Source organism: Cupressus sempervirens, chromosome 7, assembly GCF_028749045.1.
Source record: "Cupressus sempervirens isolate cs-2001-9-10 chromosome 7, ASM2874904v1, whole genome shotgun sequence".
NCBI classification, from domain to species: Eukaryota; Viridiplantae; Streptophyta; class Pinopsida; order Cupressales; family Cupressaceae; genus Cupressus; species Cupressus sempervirens.
In genome coordinates, this window is record NC_143124.1 from 227879762 (window position 1) to 227897300 (window position 17539).

The 17539-nt window shown below is 36.3% G+C and overlaps 1 protein-coding gene across 1 annotated transcript; it reads right to left on the minus strand.

Moving 5' to 3' along the window:
- Positions 1 to 1890: 1890 nt before the first annotated feature.
- LOC149546326 (uncharacterized) lies at positions 1891 to 8649 on the minus strand. Its single transcript, XM_089791155.1, is given in 6 exon segments — positions 1891 to 2425; positions 2621 to 3589; positions 3592 to 5670; positions 6309 to 6638; positions 6767 to 7892; positions 8007 to 8649. Coding segments are annotated over 6 exon segments (5391 nt in total). The 5' UTR covers positions 8546 to 8649; the 3' UTR covers positions 1891 to 2077.
- Between the last annotated feature and the right edge of the window lie 8890 nt (positions 8650 to 17539).

Sequence of the window (17539 nt, forward strand, 5' to 3'; positions counted from 1 at the left end):
TTGGTAGATGAGTGAGTTATATAATACATTCTAAATGGTAATTTTTGTAGGTATGTTTATTTGTTTTAGATAAATTATTTGAAGTCAAAATTTATTGTTTATTGTTTAAATTAAAATGTTTGTAGACATTCTATTGTTAAGATTCTTTATTTTCAGTTTTTCAAAATAATATATATTTTCCTTTTAAAGAGCTTCTAAAGATCATATTATTTCTATATCACACAAGAATGTAAGTTTTTACAATATCCTCTTTTGATCATTTTACTTTTCTTTCCCAATTTAAGGGAGGGACTAAAGCTCTACAAAGCCCTTTTTTTTTAATCAAACTTTTCCTTATTTTTTTAATCAAACTTTTCATATAACTATAGATGATTTTTAAAAAAATATTTAGAGTGACAAGTAAAAAAATATTTTGTTCTAATTTTAGATAATTTTGAAATTAGAAACATTAAAACAATATTAAAATTATGATTATCTATTTAAAAATAATTATTTTTCTATTGATATAAAATAGTTATTATTTCATAATTAATTAGTTAATAGAAATGAATAATTTATAATTAATATTTGAATAATGCATCATAATGGATAATTCTAAAATTTCTATACTAGTATTTACATTAATGATTTAAATTGTATTATGTTTGTATATATTGAAATAATTAGACGATTGAAATTACAATATATTAATTTTTAGTGAAAATGATTTTTTTTAGAAATGTGCTCAATCTATTAATAAAATGTTATATCGGATATGCATGATTATATTTAAAATATAACATATATAAATTTAATTTTTAAAAATAATTATTATTTTAATATTATATAATAATAAATATAAGTAAGATCTAAAACTTATTATTAAATAAATTATTTAAAACTAAATAAAATGTATTTTTATTTATAATTTTAAATATTCAAATAAAAACTAAATCTATAATTTTTAAAACATATTAAAAACTTATTTTAATTTATCATTCCATATATTCAAATTAAAATTATTAACTTATAATTTAATTCTCACTATGCATCCTACTAAACCATATAACATATTTAAAAAGTTTAGTTTTAAAAAAAATTAAGTAAGAAATTAAATTATAAAAGATTTGATTTTTTAAATTTAAAAATATTCGCAGTAATAATATATTTAAAAAGTTTAGTTTAAAAAACAAAAATTTAAAGTAAGAAATTAAAATTATAAAACGTTTGAAACGTGAGTCTCAAAATAAAATGATTTTACAGGACAACATAAATGTAGTTCCCTGACAGTGCTGTCAGAGAAGGAAGTACAGTGAGGGGGATGGGCAGGCCACGGCATATCGGCTAGGTGCAAATATGTTGCACCGTAACCGGTGCCGTTAAACTTGGCCGTAGAATCTTCAAAGGATTCGTTTAAGGGGTGAGGTGGAACAGTGCTACTCACCATGACCACACCCCATTCGATGTTGACATCACTCGGTGGACTCCAAAAGTCTGAATATTGAAAATAAGCCCCGGAAAGCATAGACGGGTTCAAATTTGACTCCGCTCTGTAGGTGTTGAATTTATTTTCATTAACAGATACAATTGAAGCATTACTTTAAAGATTTACACATGGTAGGCAGAATAAAACAAATGTGTTGAATGAAGAGTTGAAATAAATACCTTCAGCTTGGAAATTGTTAAAAATAATGTTTATTATAGTAGATGAGCATTAAATGCACATTCCAGAACTTTCTACTTGTTTCTTGGAGCTTTTTTCTTTGTGCAAAATGTGAATTTAAAATTATGTAAAAATCTCTAGAGTGCTTCCTTTCTTGAAGCTTCTCAAGAACCCTCTAGAAATATGTATGAGCTCTATAAATAGAGCATTCCTCTCAGCTGTAATAACATGAAGAAACTTTATAGCTCTTTGATATATTTGAGTCTTGTTTTTGCTGCTCTGTTTTTTATGTTCTGTTTTCATTCTTTGTGTTGCTGTTTTAATTCATCAGAAATGTAGTCCTGTATTACTGCCCTGCTGCAATATAGTAACTGGGTTGCTTCCAATGCTCACAAATCTTTAATACCCTGTATGCTCTCCAGCCTTTCGCAAGACTCAATGACAATGCTCTTCAAACAGCTCAGCCTGCCAAAAACTGGACGTTCTCCGCGTCATAATTTTTCCTCTCATTCCAGGAAATTGATGTTGCCACCGTTCATAATGTTGGAGGGTAACTATCGTGGTAATTATAAATTCTCCTTGTGGCAAGTTAAGCTCCCACGTAGAATCTTCAACGGATTCATTTATAGTGTGAAGTGGAGCAGAACTACTGACCACAACCCTACTGCATATGATGATGATATCACTCGGTGGACTCCAATGTTCCAGAAACCAGAGAGAAGCATCCGGAAGCGAATAAAGGTTCACTCTTCCAACCACTTGAATCATGGTTGACGGCACGCGCTGAAATGAAAAAGACCAAAGTAATTTTGGTTTATTTAAAGGAAATTATTTCCATTTACATATCCACTTCAGACATTACTTTAAAGATCCACACAATGTTAGTGAGAATAGAACAGTTAGTTCATTATGAACTGGAAAATCTTTTACCATCAAAAAGCGAAGATTGCATTTTAAATGAAGGGTTGAAATAAATACCTTCAACTTTGAAATAGAGTCTTTTATTGCTGCATTGCCGCAATATAGAAACTGAATTACTTCCAATGCTTGCAAATCTTCAATTCCTTGTATGTTATCGAGCCTTTCACACGACTCAATGACTATGCTCTTCAAACAGCTCAGATTGTCAAAAATTGGCAATTCTCTGCACCTCTGAACTTTGAGTTTGATCAGCATAGTTGGCATTGTTATGTTGCGAAACTTCTCACAAGAATTGATTTCAATCATCTTCAAGCGTCTGAGTTTGCCAAAACATGGCAGCTCCTCGAGCTCAGGGCTGTCACAAATGGACAACTCTTCAAGTTCAGTGAGACTTTCGATTGCTGTCAACATTGGTGATCCTCTATACAGCTTTTGGACTGTGATTTTGAAGAGTGTAGTTGGCAGTTTTATGTGCAGCTTCACACAAGAATCAATTGCAATCATCTCCAAAAAGATCAGTCCGGTGAGAATTGGCAATTCCTCAAGCTCGGGACACTCAGAAATGGACAACTCTTCAAGCTTTGTAAGATTACCAATTCCTTGTACCATTCTCAATTCTCTGCATCTGCGCACTGCAAGTTTGATGAGTGTGGTTGGCAGTAATATGCTCTGCAACTTGTCACAAGAATCAATTACAATAATTTTCCCACAACAATCAAATGCAATTCTGTGGAGAGAGTTCATTTTCTCAAGATACAACTGGAGCTCGAGCTGCTCACATCCAGAAATAATAAGTTCCACCAGATTTTTGAGAAAGGATATTTCTGACACTCTTTTCAATTCTTTACAAGACTCCAACTGAAGATTCTTCAATGTTTTTGGAAATGTAACTTTCTGTAGCTTCCTACATCTGACTATGCGAAGCTCCACCAAGCAATTTAAATCTGAAAAGCCAGGCAATTCTTCAAGCTCCGGACAATCTGATATCCACACTTGAGCCAGATGGCCCATATTAAGGTTACCTCTCTTACTGCTTTCAGAGTTGCACAATCACTCACATGAAGAGAGCTGAACTTACCTGATGCATCAATTGTAATCCTTTCCAAGCAACTTAGACCACAAACAACTGGGATCTCCTCAATCAATGCACACTCACTAATATGCAGCTCTCTAAGCTTTGTCAGATGGCCCATTGCAGCTACCATCTGCAAATTTTTGCACCTCTGCAGTCTGAGTTTTGCAACTGTCGTGGGTAATGCCACGTGATTCAGCTTCTGACAAGAGTCAATGATCAAGTCGCTCAGTCTGGAAAGATCTGGTAACCTCTCAAGCTCTTCACACTCGCTAATACAGAGATACGTAAGCTTTGGAAGACTGCCTATTGCAGTGATCATTTGCAATTCTCTGCACCTGTGTACTATAAGTCTGATAATTGTCGTTGGCAGTGTTATGCTGTGCAGCTTATCACAATAGGAAATGTTAATCCTCTCCAAGCAGGTCAACACCGCAAGATCTGGCAACCTCTCAAGCTCTTCACACTCACTAATGCACAGATATGTAAGCTTTGGAAGACTGCCTATTGCAGTTATCATTTGCAATTCTCTGCACCTGGATACTAGGAGTCTAATGAGTGTCCTTGGCAGTGTTAGGTTATGGAGCTTATCACAAGAGAAAATGTTCATCCTCTCCAAGCAGCTTGATACCGCGAGATCTGATAACCTCTCAAGCTGCCCACATTCACCAATGTAAACGTCTGTAAGCTTCGGAAGAAGGCCTATAGCTGCAATCATTTGCAACCAACTTTGACCAAGAAGCTGGGGACACTTCTGTATGTTTAACTCTGCGAGTTTTGTGAGACCGGAAATTCCTACCACTGTTTTGAGTGCTTTGCAAGAATTCAATTCAAGATGCTTTAGAGTTGTTGCTAAAGTCATGTTTTGCAGGCTCCCGCACTGGAGAATGCGAATTTCCTCAAGGTAAATTAGACGCTCAAAAGATGGCAGCTTTTTAAGCATTGGACAATCCACGATGGACAGTCCATTAAGATCAAAGTTACCCGATAGTCTCTTCAGACGTCCACAAGCAGTCAACCTTAGGTGATTGAGCTTTCCACATCCATTAATGGTAATCAGCTCTAGGCAACTTGGACTACAAATATCTGGAAAATTCTTAAGCTCTGGGCAGCCACAAATGTTCATCACTTGAATCCTTTTGAATGATATTTTTGAAACTGTTTCCAGATTTTCGCAACTGATCAGTTCAAAACTGTTCACCTTGACAAACTCATCAAGTTCTATCCTCTTCAGACTATTCGAACCCACCAAACGCAAATCAAGCTGAAGCATCCAACACCAAGAAATACTAATTTCTACAAGGTTCAGAAGATAAGATAGTCCTGTCACACTTTCCAAATTATCACAGCTCTTAACTTCAAGTTTTTCTAAGCAACTCAGATGTGCAAGACATAATTCATGAAGCTTTGGACATCTAGTAACATTCAATTCTACAAGCATCTCAAAACTGGGCAATCCTGGCACACTGTCCATATTACAATCTGCAATTCTTATCCTCTTGAGGCAGCTCAGACGGCCAAGATTTGGCTTCTCAAGCATAGGGCATGCACTAATGTTCAATTCTTCAAGCACTGTAAGATCAGATGTCACTGAAAAGATTTTGAGAAATTCACACTTGTTAACACTGAGGCAATTCAATGTCTCAACTCTTGCAAATTGCAATTCAGAAAGATTTTTCAAGGAAGAAAGTTCCAAGGATCCAAGATTTGGACAATAACTTCCATCAAGTACGACTTTTTTAATGTTTTCTTGCTCTTTAATTACTAGATCTTCCACGAAGCCCAATGAGGCCTTTACAATTGAAGACTTTAGGCAATTACAACTCTTCTTATGTTTTCTGACAGAAATCGTAGGCAAAGATCCTGAAAGCCTTCTACATGTCTTTCCAATCAATGACTTCATTCTTGACATTTGTTGCCCCTCCTTGACTTCCTTTTCGGCTTTCTTTTCCGCATGAGTTACTATTCCTAAGAAATCTGGATACTCTTCTAAAAAGGTTCCATAAATTTCCAGCTTTTTCAGTTGAGAGGGAGTCTGAAACCCAAAACAAATTTTTTTTGAACTTTCAATAGTATAAGTAAACGGGAATATACCAAACGTCTAATAGTAAGAAATAATCTAGCATTGAAGATTCTAAAATCATTGTTGTTTCTTTTAGCTAATCTAATAGATCAACTAACAAAATAATAAGGGGCTAGAACTATGGAGGGGCTTCCTTCAAAATAGAGTAGTGGCCCTTGAAATTTTTTAGGAATATTAATAATAAGCAGTCTCATGAATTTTTTAAATTGTTTCGTTTGAAAATAGTAGTTCTTAATTTTAGAAAGACACGGTCAAATTACTTTTGATGAAAAAATAGCGAGCAATTGTTAACATGTAGTAAGAAATTCCCTAAGCTGGTGGGGCTATTTTCAGCCCCACCCCATTTCCACCCTCCCAGATCAAAAGAGCTAAAAAATCACAGCTCCAATTTTATAAGAAAGGATTCTGAATAAATCTTCATCAACCAAAAAAATATTATCATAAGATCTCTCACTCCACAAAAATAGAACTCAAGCCCCTTCCATAGAACCGGTGTAATAGTACTTACAGCCTAGGAAAATAATGAATATCTGCAATGACATACTAATCCATATGATTAATTAATGAACTTTTTATGGAAAATAGAGTACCTCTGAATCATACTGCCACAATCTTTCGAAATATCCATTGCTGATTCTCAGACACTGCATATGTTGAAGCGGAATCCGTGGAGGAATTCCTGGCTGTACTCTCAAACTCTTGGGTTGCGCATGCCTTGAATGATTTAATTCGGAGGAATACAGTCCAGAATATAGATATGGATACCAAAGGTGAAGTAATAACAAACATGATGACGTTTCTGTACTATCATCAGAATCCCCTAGAAAGAATTTAACTTCAAAATTCAGGGGCTTGTCAAAAATTGAATGGAAACACCTTCCTCTTGTTTGAGCAACGATATCTTCAAATCCCTTTGATTCCTATATTCACACGAGGAACTCATTTTAGTTTTAGATATGGACTAAAATATAGTGCATTCACATAGGTCAAGGTTGAAATATTAATTTATTTGACGCTCAACATAAACCTGAAGGAGAAATAGGCATACCAATTCCATAAGATCCCGGTGACGCCACAGGCGACGAGGTTGGCTGAGCTCATCCGCCATTTCTCTTCCCAGGTCCCGCAAATGGTCATGCATTCTCAATACAGGCAAGGATTCTTCTATTTCTTCAATCAGACACTTATCCTTCAGTGCTTGCAGTCCATTTTCAGCGCTCCATCCCGATGCCTTCCACACACTAATGGCTATAGATTTTAATTGGTCAACAAAAAAGCATGCCATGTCCATGAAAATTTGCTTTTCCTCCATGTCTAAAGCATTAAAGCTTATTTTAAGGCTTGTTCTAATATCACGATGCATTGTCCTACCAAGTTTTTGAAGCTCTGACCTCCAATAATTTTCATCTCGGCCATGAACATGACTTCCAAGAACTTGAAGAGAAAGAGGTAAACCTCCACACATGCCCAGAAAATCGTCAACGAGTTTCTCATAGCCCCTAGCAGGATGAGATTGAGAGAAGGCGTGCCAACTGAAAAGCTGTCTAGCATCATCTTTATCCATTCCTTTCAAATGATAACCTACGTTAATATCCTTGGCTATAAGTATCCCTACATCTCGGGTTGTAATTATTACCAGACTATTCCCGGGCTTTTCTAGAATATACTGAATTGAAAAACTATCCAACTGTTTTACGTGATCAATATCATCTAGAACAATTAAGAGACTCAAAGAACTGCTTATTTTGATACAGTTAGAAATACAACTTAATCCTTCCTCTGTGCTTTGAAAATTGAGATCTTTTTCACCGAAAAGATCTTTGAGGAATTTCATTTGTAATGAAGGTAGCTTGGCTCCAGATGAAGCTTCCCGGACATCAAATAGAAAACAGGCTCGATCATATTGTTGACCCTTTCTATTAAACAACTCTTTCGAAAGAGTGGTTTTACCCACTCCGCCCATTCCGAAGATGCCGACGATCTTAGCCTTTCCTTCCTCTTCTTTATTCATTCCACAGTGGGTTTCAAAATCTTGAACAAGATTATTAAGGCATCGCTTTTCAAAATCTCGTACAAGCTTGTCAAGTGCTACTGGATAATTGGCGACATGCAAAGGCTTTAACCTCTGTACCTCCCTTTGGACTGCTGAGAGTATGCGTTTGTGGTCACCGATACTTTAAAACCAAAAATTGAATTTCATAAGAAATACATTTTAGCTAATAAATGTAAGGCCTATCATATTTACGAAGGCAATAAAAGAGAACAGAAAGAAGACAAAGAAAACTTACTTGGAATCATTTATTTCGTAACCAGTGGTGAATGAAATAGATTGGAGGGCTTCCTTCCACTTATGAAGCTTGTCTAGGTACCTGGATTTCTTGTGGTATCCAATGAATGCATCACCATATATTCCTTTTTCTATGTAGCGCAATGCCGAGGGTTCCACTCCATAAAAAATAGGAATAATCTTAGCTGGGCTTTGTAACATGTGAACCAGCTCCGCCAAACACCAAGGGGACTCTGCATATCTCTTGGAGAAGATAGCGATGTGAACTGCCGCAGAGTTGATAGCAGTCTCGATGGTGGAAGGAAAAGACTGACCAAGTTCCATCTCTTCCAAATCAAGAAAAGGCCGTATTCCTAATTCTTTGAGGGAAGTATAGAGCGGGAGAGCAAGGGAATATTTGGAATCGGGGCCTCTGTGATTGATGAAGACATCATACAATGTTGTTGATTTAGAAACCTTTCTCCTTATGCCCTCAGGTTCAATTCCTGAGAAAGCATGATTTTCGTCTTTTGGTTGGGCGGACGATGAAGATGATGCCATTGATTGCAGCTCAGGTCTTCGGAACGCGTTACCTAAATGATAAATGAGGAGGAAGAGCAGCGACACAAGATGAGAGTTAACGTAGGTAGATATAATAATTTAATGAGATATGTTGCAGGTAGGTTCGTTCCTTCCTCGAAGGAACAAGGAAATGGTCCTGTAGAAAATAGGGACACCACACAAATGTACAAACAATGGGTGGGAAAGTCTGATTTTGTCGGCCACTCCACATCGTGAAGACCCGCTAATTTCCGAGTACTGCAATAGAGGTTTCCGTGTAGATTTTATTTTTGTTCAATTCAACTTTAATTTGTATTAGCAATAGGCAATCACCTGAATTTATATAGTCCACTAGCCTTTCTGAAATATTCCCTCTGTTATAGATAATTCAAATTATTTGCTGTCAAAATCGGGAACCCTAAGCATTTTCATATTGGAAAATAATTGTTAAGTGATAAAGTAGATAAAATTGTGGTTTACACGACTTCCAAATTCCAAGCTTCTTCCCGAAACGAAAGATTATGGTCATTCGTCTTGCCCGCTGCAATCGTTTTCCGCTACTGGTGACATCAAAATTCCCAAACGCACACGACTCTTCTGGCCTTGTTAATTTTCAGTGAACGACCACATGGCTGTCTATTCTGTGGCATCGCTCTTCTTCCATTAATAAACTGTTGTAGTGTATAGACAAAGCCAATTTACGGATCTTCCACGTACATAGACGACTCCGGGCTTTCAGATTTGATTTTCCTTTAAGCCGATTTTTTCCACAAAAAATATCTCTACATTGCTTTCATCGTTTCTCTTGAGGTTTCGACAATCAGTGGCATCGCGGAGAAGAGGGAAACTGCACGCAAGCTTGAACATACGAATTTCCTAACGAGCATTATTTTGAATATTTGATTATAATAAACTTCATATTATTGAAAACAACTATTAGGCTATTTTCAATTAAGTGTAGCTTTTAATTGTACCTTTTAATTATTTTCATAGTTTAAAAAAATATCATAGTTAATTCAAAATTAAATAAATAAAATTATAATATTGTTTTCACAACAAGTTAAGCAACAAGAGTTGTGTAACACCTATAGTCCCGTCTTATGAAAAAGTAAGAGACTTGCAATTTTATAAAGGTACTTTGACAAAATAAATTGTATTTAAGAAAAATAAATTGAAATCTAATCTTTAATATTTAACTTGAGAGGAAAACTATTACAATATACATTTAAATAATTTTGTTATTTTTTATAGATAATATTAAATTTTAATTATACACTATTTATAGTTTAGATCTATTATATATTATTTAATATAATATTAAGATTAATTCAAATTAAATATTTAGTGTATATAAAATTTAAATTTTATTTATTATTAAATTTTTTAAATAATTAAAAGGCTAACTTGTCATAGTTATCATTATTATTATCATAAATATAATGCATGTCCTAGCTTGAAAGAGTTGGACCACTAAAGCATCTTCATAAAGCTCAAAGTCATAAAAGTTTCAAAGTTTCCTTTACAAAACGTTCACAAACGACCTTCTATTTGTTTAAATATTGTGCAAAAATAAAGAAAAGCCTGATATGGGAGATTAGAACAAACCACCAACATTTAAATTAGATCCCAATATTTGAAAATAGATTATTTAATTTTGCAAACTAAGCTTCTATTACTTTTGATATTCCAATTACAATGAATATATAATTATGTAAATTTATAATTTTTATATAAAATAACAATTAGAAAATTAATATATTCTATGTTGAAAATTTTTATTTATTGTTGAAGTTTTTTTTTTTTTGAGAAAAGAGGGGTAAAAATTTATTAAGACAGAAAGGAATACAACAAGGAGAGCTCAACAAAGAGCTCGATCCTGAGCAACAAGATCATCAAATTCTTGCACCATCTCAAAGGACAATTGCCTCCTATCCCTAATATTCCAATCTGGATCATGACTAGAAGCCCATTTGGCTAAACAATTAGCAGCTCTGTTCCATTCACGAGGAATATACGTGAACCTAATGAACTGAAAAGAGGTAGAGAAGAGAATAATCTACTTAACAACAATGGCCAGCTACCAGCTAACATCCTCAAGCTCCTGCGAAGAAAGCATGTTCACCACCACCTGGGAATCAGACTCACAGATAATCTTACTCCATCCCCACAAGCAACACTATTCCACAGCATATGAAATAGGCTAAGCTTCCATGAAATTGTTAGTGTAATCACCCTTATGAACTGAGAAGAAAAATTTAACATCCCCAAAACTACAACGAGCCACTCCCCCAATACTAGCAGGGCCAGGATTCCCACGGGAAGAACCATTAGTGTTAATTTTCAGAACTCCACAGGGAGGACGAGTCCAATGCCCATCCCAGTTAACCCGAACCTTCCTCTGATGCTAAAAGTGCCTGGACATAGAAGTAAACCTTTTAGCTGCAGCCCCATCCTGAAGATGAAAATTGACACAATTACAGATAGCAAGATCAACCAGATCCATACCCCTGTCAAGCTCACACTTCACATGAATAGTTTCCTGAAGAGAATGTGATATCTTCCACCAAAGATGCAAAACACCAAGCTGAACATCTTGGAATATGCGACGATTCCTCTCCAACCAAATATACCAAAGCATGAAAGATGGGCCAGCAATCCAAGCAGCATGGAGAGAAGAAGACTTGGAGGGAGCACTGCCCAAGCGAGCCCAGAACTCAGGCAAAGAGGAAGCATGCCTACAAGAGCAACTCCAAGTGCTCCACCAAAGGTGCCATATCTGAGTAGAATAGGAGCAATGGAAGAACAGATGGGAGACAGACTCCTCTCCATTACCACAAAAAACACAATAAGAGAGGCCCTGAAATCCACGTTTACAAAGATTATCCCAGGTAAGACAACGGTTGTGAGCCACTAGCCACATGAAAAAATTGTACTTGGACCAAGAAACTTTATTCTAAACTTGCTTCCACCAAGGGACCTCATCATCCCCAAATAATTGTCTAGTTATCTCCTGATACCCAGCAGAGACATGATATTTACCAGACAAGGTACCGCCTCAAGCCAAAACATCTAGACCAAGCAAAGAGGAACACTCTCTAGAGGCCATAATTTGAGAAAGCTCTTGACGATCCATGTTTGTACCTCTAGGAGGTTTATCAGAAGAATGCTTCCATTTGTAACCAACAAAAGGTCCCAATTGATAAGGAGTCTTGTAATGAGCCACTTTATCCCATCCAATAGAAAGAAAAGAGTCACAAAGAGACTAAAGATGAGGATACATGGATAAAATGGAAGAGAATCCATCCCAAGCATCAAACAAAAACAAAGCCTGAGAAACTCCTTTACATATCCAGAACAGACCCCTCTTCACCAACATCACACCTGTCTTCAAAGTATGTCAAACCATTGAGCCACGGCCTTCAAGAGGAAGTGCAGAAACAAAGCAAGGATCAACACCATGAAAATATTTATGAGTGATAATACGAGCCCAAAGTTGATGTTGTCCAGAGCACCATCGCCAATAAAGTTTAGCAGCCAAAGCTTGACTACTCAAGAGAGCAGATCGAAGACCAAGACCACCCTCCTTTTTAGGCCTACAAATAGTTGCCCAACTAACCAAGCTCCATTTAGTACTACGCAAATTACCACTCCAAAGGAATTGCTAGGAAAGAGCATCAAACTCCTTGAGAAAGTAAATAGGAGCAGCCTAAACCATGCTTTTATAAGTAGGAAGAGCTTGGATAACAACTTGAAGAAGAGTAACCCGGGCAGCAGTAGAAAGCCATCTATGAGTCCAATGATTTACCTTATCCTAAAGCTTGGTAATCAAATTTTTCCAGAAGAGACATGGCTGCCTAGAAACAGCAATAGGAATGCCAAGATAAGTCAAAGGAAATGACCCAATCTGAAACCGTAGGATACCAACAATCCTGTGTTGAATAGAATCAGGAGTGTTAAAAAAGTAAATGGAAGATTTGTGCTCATTAACTTTCTGGCCTGAAGCTGCCGAATAAATGTCCAAAGCATGTCAAAAGGCTTCAGCTTCCTTGATCCTAACAAGACCCGCAAGAGCAGAATCATCAACAAATTGAAGATGGGAAAGAGAAGATAAGCCATTACCCATCGCCAGCCTTGAATAGAATCTTGGGACACTTGATACTTAATGAATCTGCCCAAGCCTTCAGCCATGATGATGAATAGATATGGGGAGAGAGGGTCACCCTGGCGGAGGCCTCTAGAAGAACCAAATAGTTGAGAAGGTTAACCACTAATAAGAACAGAAAAAGAGGCAGAAGTAACACAACTCATAGGCCAACTCACCCAGTCAGAGCTAAATCCAAAAGAAAGAAGAATACTCCTTAGGAAACTCCATTTAACTCTATCGTAGGCCTTAGCCATATCAAACTTAACAAACATTACTCTCTCCCTTGAAGTAGCCATAGAGTAAATAGCCTCAGTAGCAATAACCACCCCATCCAAAATTTGTCTGCCAGCAACAAAACCACCTTGTTCTTCTAAGATAATAATGGGAAGCCACCTTTTCATTCTCTCAGCAATCAACTTAGTAATAACTTTGTAAACCACATTACATAAGGCAATTGGTCTAAAAAACTCCAATTGATTAGCACCCTCTCTCTTAGGAATAAGAGTCAAGAATGTAGAGTTCAAAGCTCGAAGCATCTTCTTGCTAGCATAGGATTCCTTAACCACCTCCAACAAATCATGATTAATGATGTCCCAAAAATTTTGAAAGAATTTAACTGGAAAGCCATCAGGACCAGGAGCCTTCCCCTTAGGCATGCCAAAGACCACCTCCTCTAGCTCTTCCAAAGAGATTGGACGCATGAGATAATCATTCATTTCCTGAGTGATAAGGGAAGGAATACAGGACAAAATAATATTTTCTTCATTATTAGTAGGAGGAGAGTCCTCAGAGAAGAGGGTAGAGAAGGACCAAGTAGCCTCCTAGAACAAAGCTGGCAAGGAATTCAGTTGGATACCTTTAAAATTAACCAAAGAAGAGATAGTGCTCTGATTCCGGCAAGATTACACTGTTTTGTGGAAGAAGGCAGTGTTTCGATCACCTTCCTAGAGCTAATCAACTCTAGCCTTTTGCTTCCAAAAAATTTCATCTCAAAGTTCCCATTCTTCTAGAGCTCTATAAGCAAGGGATTCAGCCTTGCCAAGATCCTCTGAGAAACCTCGATCTCTAATCTCCCTTGTGATGACATCAAGATCTTGTTGAGCAAGCCTCTTCATAAAGTGAAAGTTCCCAAAGCATTGCCTATTCCATATCCTGAGCTGCCTTTTAACATCTTGAAGCCTTTTAGAAAATGAGAACATTGTAGTACCATATGCAGGAGCACCATCTTTCCACCAACAGAAAACAAAATCACGAAGAGAAGAGTCACGAAGCCACATCAACTGGAACTTAAAACGAGGATGCTTTGGAACACAAGCCCCTATAGTAAAAAATTTGATTGCCAAATGATCTGAACCCCTCCAATCAAGGATTTTTGAAGAGATAGTAAGGGTGCCACTAACCCAGAAGCAAGAAACAAGAAATCTATCCAGACGTTCTCAGATAGCAGCAACACCAGTCTTTTGATTATTCCAAGTATAGAGACCATTAGAAGGCTTAACATCAGAGAGATGCAAAAGAGATATGTGTTGCTGAAGAAGAGCAGAAGAAGGCCCCAATCTAGCCAAACCACCATGCTTCTCCTCTAGACTTAAAACTGAATTGAAGTCCCCTGCTAACACCCAAGGATGATAAGGGTGACAATTTCTAACATATTGAATATGTTCCCAAAGTTCCTCCTTTCCCGCAAGATCAACAGGTGCATAGACATTAGTAACCATGATTACCTCTCCTGAGTCTAGAGAAGAAGCTACCATAGAGAGAGCTAAGTGAGAAGACACCCGGCCAAGGGGAGAAATTTTCTGAGGATCCCAAAATATAGCTAAACCACCAGCACTACCTATTGTCCCAACACACAGGCATTGGCCACGAGACCAAATACTAGAGGCATGTTGGACCATAGATGCCACAGAGAGCTTAGTCTCTTGGATACAAAAAACATCAGAACTATGATCAACCACCAAGTTATGAATAGCCTTTTGTCTAGGGATGCTATTCAACCCCCTAAAATTCCATGAGAGAATAATCATCATTGGGTAGAATTGGGAAAATGAGAATCCAAAAGTTTCACTAAACTAGACTCAATCAATATATATCCTGTGAGTTTAATCTTCTCTTGGTTTGTTTTGTGCCCACTCCTTAGAGGGGAAGTAAAAGAAACCAACTTAAAGGGTCGAGGCATCAACCCCAAGGGGAGAGGAGATCCCTTGCCCTTACCTGATGGTAGCACATCCTTAAACAAGTTAGCCAGAACAACATCATTATCCTCCAACACTGCAGGAGTCACTAGAGCCTTTGTCACAGGAGCTACAGGGACCTCACAGTTCTGGTATACTACAACTTGGGATGCCCCACAAGCGTCATTAGGAACAGATCCCTCATCTGGGAAAACTGGATCAGAAGAGATAGGAGGAGGAATACCCTCCTCTAAAACCATACTATCTAGCACCTCAAAGCAGTTAAAACCTGAATTAGATAATCTTTCTTTCAAAGGCCTCTTTTGACCATGTCCCTTAGCTCATGGGTGAATATTGGTAAATCCATCCTTATCCTGCATTTGAGCCTTACCCTTACCTGTAGCATCTTGCAGATTCATCCCCTTGGTAGTATTAGCCATCTGAGATTGTCCTTTCCCTGTAGTATCTGCCAAACCACCAGCATTGCTAGCTGTAGAACCATCCACTTCTTTGGACGTCAAGTTATGGGGGCACTAATGCTGTAAATGACCATACTCATGACAAATATGACAGTGGAAAGGGAGGGATTCATAATCTAACTATTGCACCCAAGAAGAAGCCCCGAGACAAATTTCTAAAGAATCTAGTAATGGGTTATTCAAATTAATTTCAACACAAATTCTAGCATAAGAAATAACCTTTTTATCGAGGGATTGATGTGCGATCGCAGTCGGCTTCCCCAACAAAGTAGCAATTTGTCAAAGGATGTCTTCACGCCAAAATTCCAAGGGAAGGTGAGGCAAGCGAACCCAAACTAGTACTGTTGAAGGGAGATCCTCAGCAGAATTAAATCCAAAATGCCAGGGTTTGATAAATAACCCCACATGGTTGTAAAAATAAGGGCCTCCTTCAAAAACATGATCACGATCAGACATGCAAGAGAATACAACAAAAAAATAACTATTCCCTGCCAACATAATCTCCATATCGCCTTCCACCTGCCATGAGCGGTGGATCCATGCCTCAAGAGCAGATAGGGAAATCCAAATTCCAAGAAATTTGCATATCAAAGCATGCTTGGTCCAATATTCAATGTCCTCCATTATAGCCATTGGAGGAATAACCAGAATAGGGCGATCATGGCTACGCGGAAAACAACCATTAACTTTTTTCAACTTGGAGCTCTCCCCTGAATAAAATGATTCAGATCGCATTGCATGCGTAGTTGAAGAAGAACCATCTGTTCTCACCAACGCAGAAGAAATCCCAGGCCCTGGCATGCAAACAATAAAAACCCCAATCCAAAACTGACTGCAGAAGATTTCCAAAAACACCTACGCAAACTATGTCCAGCAACTAGCAATCCAAATAGAACAGGAAAAAATAGGAAAGATCAAACAATAAGAACAAGCTAAGGGAAGAACCCTAGCCCAGCCAATAGCCAGCGCTTCTCCACATTCTCCAAAAAATCATACGCTCATACTACAATATTTCCATTGCTAGATTTTTTTCAATGTTTTAGAAACAATAGATCATCGACATTGTTGAAGATTATGTCAAATTTATTAAATTATAATAAATGTTGAAGATTATATTAAATTTTTAAAAGTGTAATATAGAAATATTATTAATAATGTAATAATGACTATCTATATTATTATCAAATTTATAATTTAATTGGAAGAAAAGAATTCAAACTAAAATGTTAAGAAAAGAAAGTACTCTTGTATTTGAAAATTGAATTCAATTTTAATTAAATATTTAAATTATTTTGATCATTTTTATTATCTTTTCAAATTTGATGATTTTAGCATAAATAATTATTAAAATTGTTTTAAAATATTACTCATTAAAAATAATTTAAAATAAAAAGTATTGACAATTATTTAAAATTAAAAAAATTATAAAACAAATATATTTAATTTTCTAATTGAAACAATTTTTTTTTTATCGATAAATAGCCTAGGCCTTGATAGTATTTATTAATAAAACTGATAATTTACAATAGAGTATCTTCGTTCAAATGAGCACTGGTAGGAAAGAACGGAGAAGAAAACCTCCAGTCTAGCCTAGGACCAATGTCCTTTATTATTACATCATAAAAGGGGCATACCCCAGTTAAATTAACTCATAAGTTATTATTACAAAGAAAAGATTGTAATACAAATTAATACAATATTCAACGATTCTTAAATGCAATTGTGACCAATTGTAGTTGGACCATTCCAGCCATTGCATTTTACACCTTCTGTATTGAGCAGTGTGCTCAAACCTACCTTATTGACTTAACCATCAGAATTGTTAGTGATATAACTGCATAATCTTTTTAAATATAATGGATGCCTTAGAGAAAATAATTATTCCTTTCTTTTAATTTATTTGTGTCATCTCCTACAATACTTAAAATAAGGTATACATCAAAATAATTATTTTTATTCCTTTATTAACAAAATCCTTAAACTATCTAAATAATTAATATTAGATGCCTTCCTAATAGTACCTTTGACACTGTATTTGAAATAATAAACCTTAACTCTTTTTTGCTGTGCTAAGTTATATAGATCAGTAAGCTCATTAAAATTCCTATAATATTCTGATGCCATAACTACATCTACATTTTCTTTAAAGATTCCAATGAATTAGTCTCAAACAACCAACACCTTAACTAGTCTTATG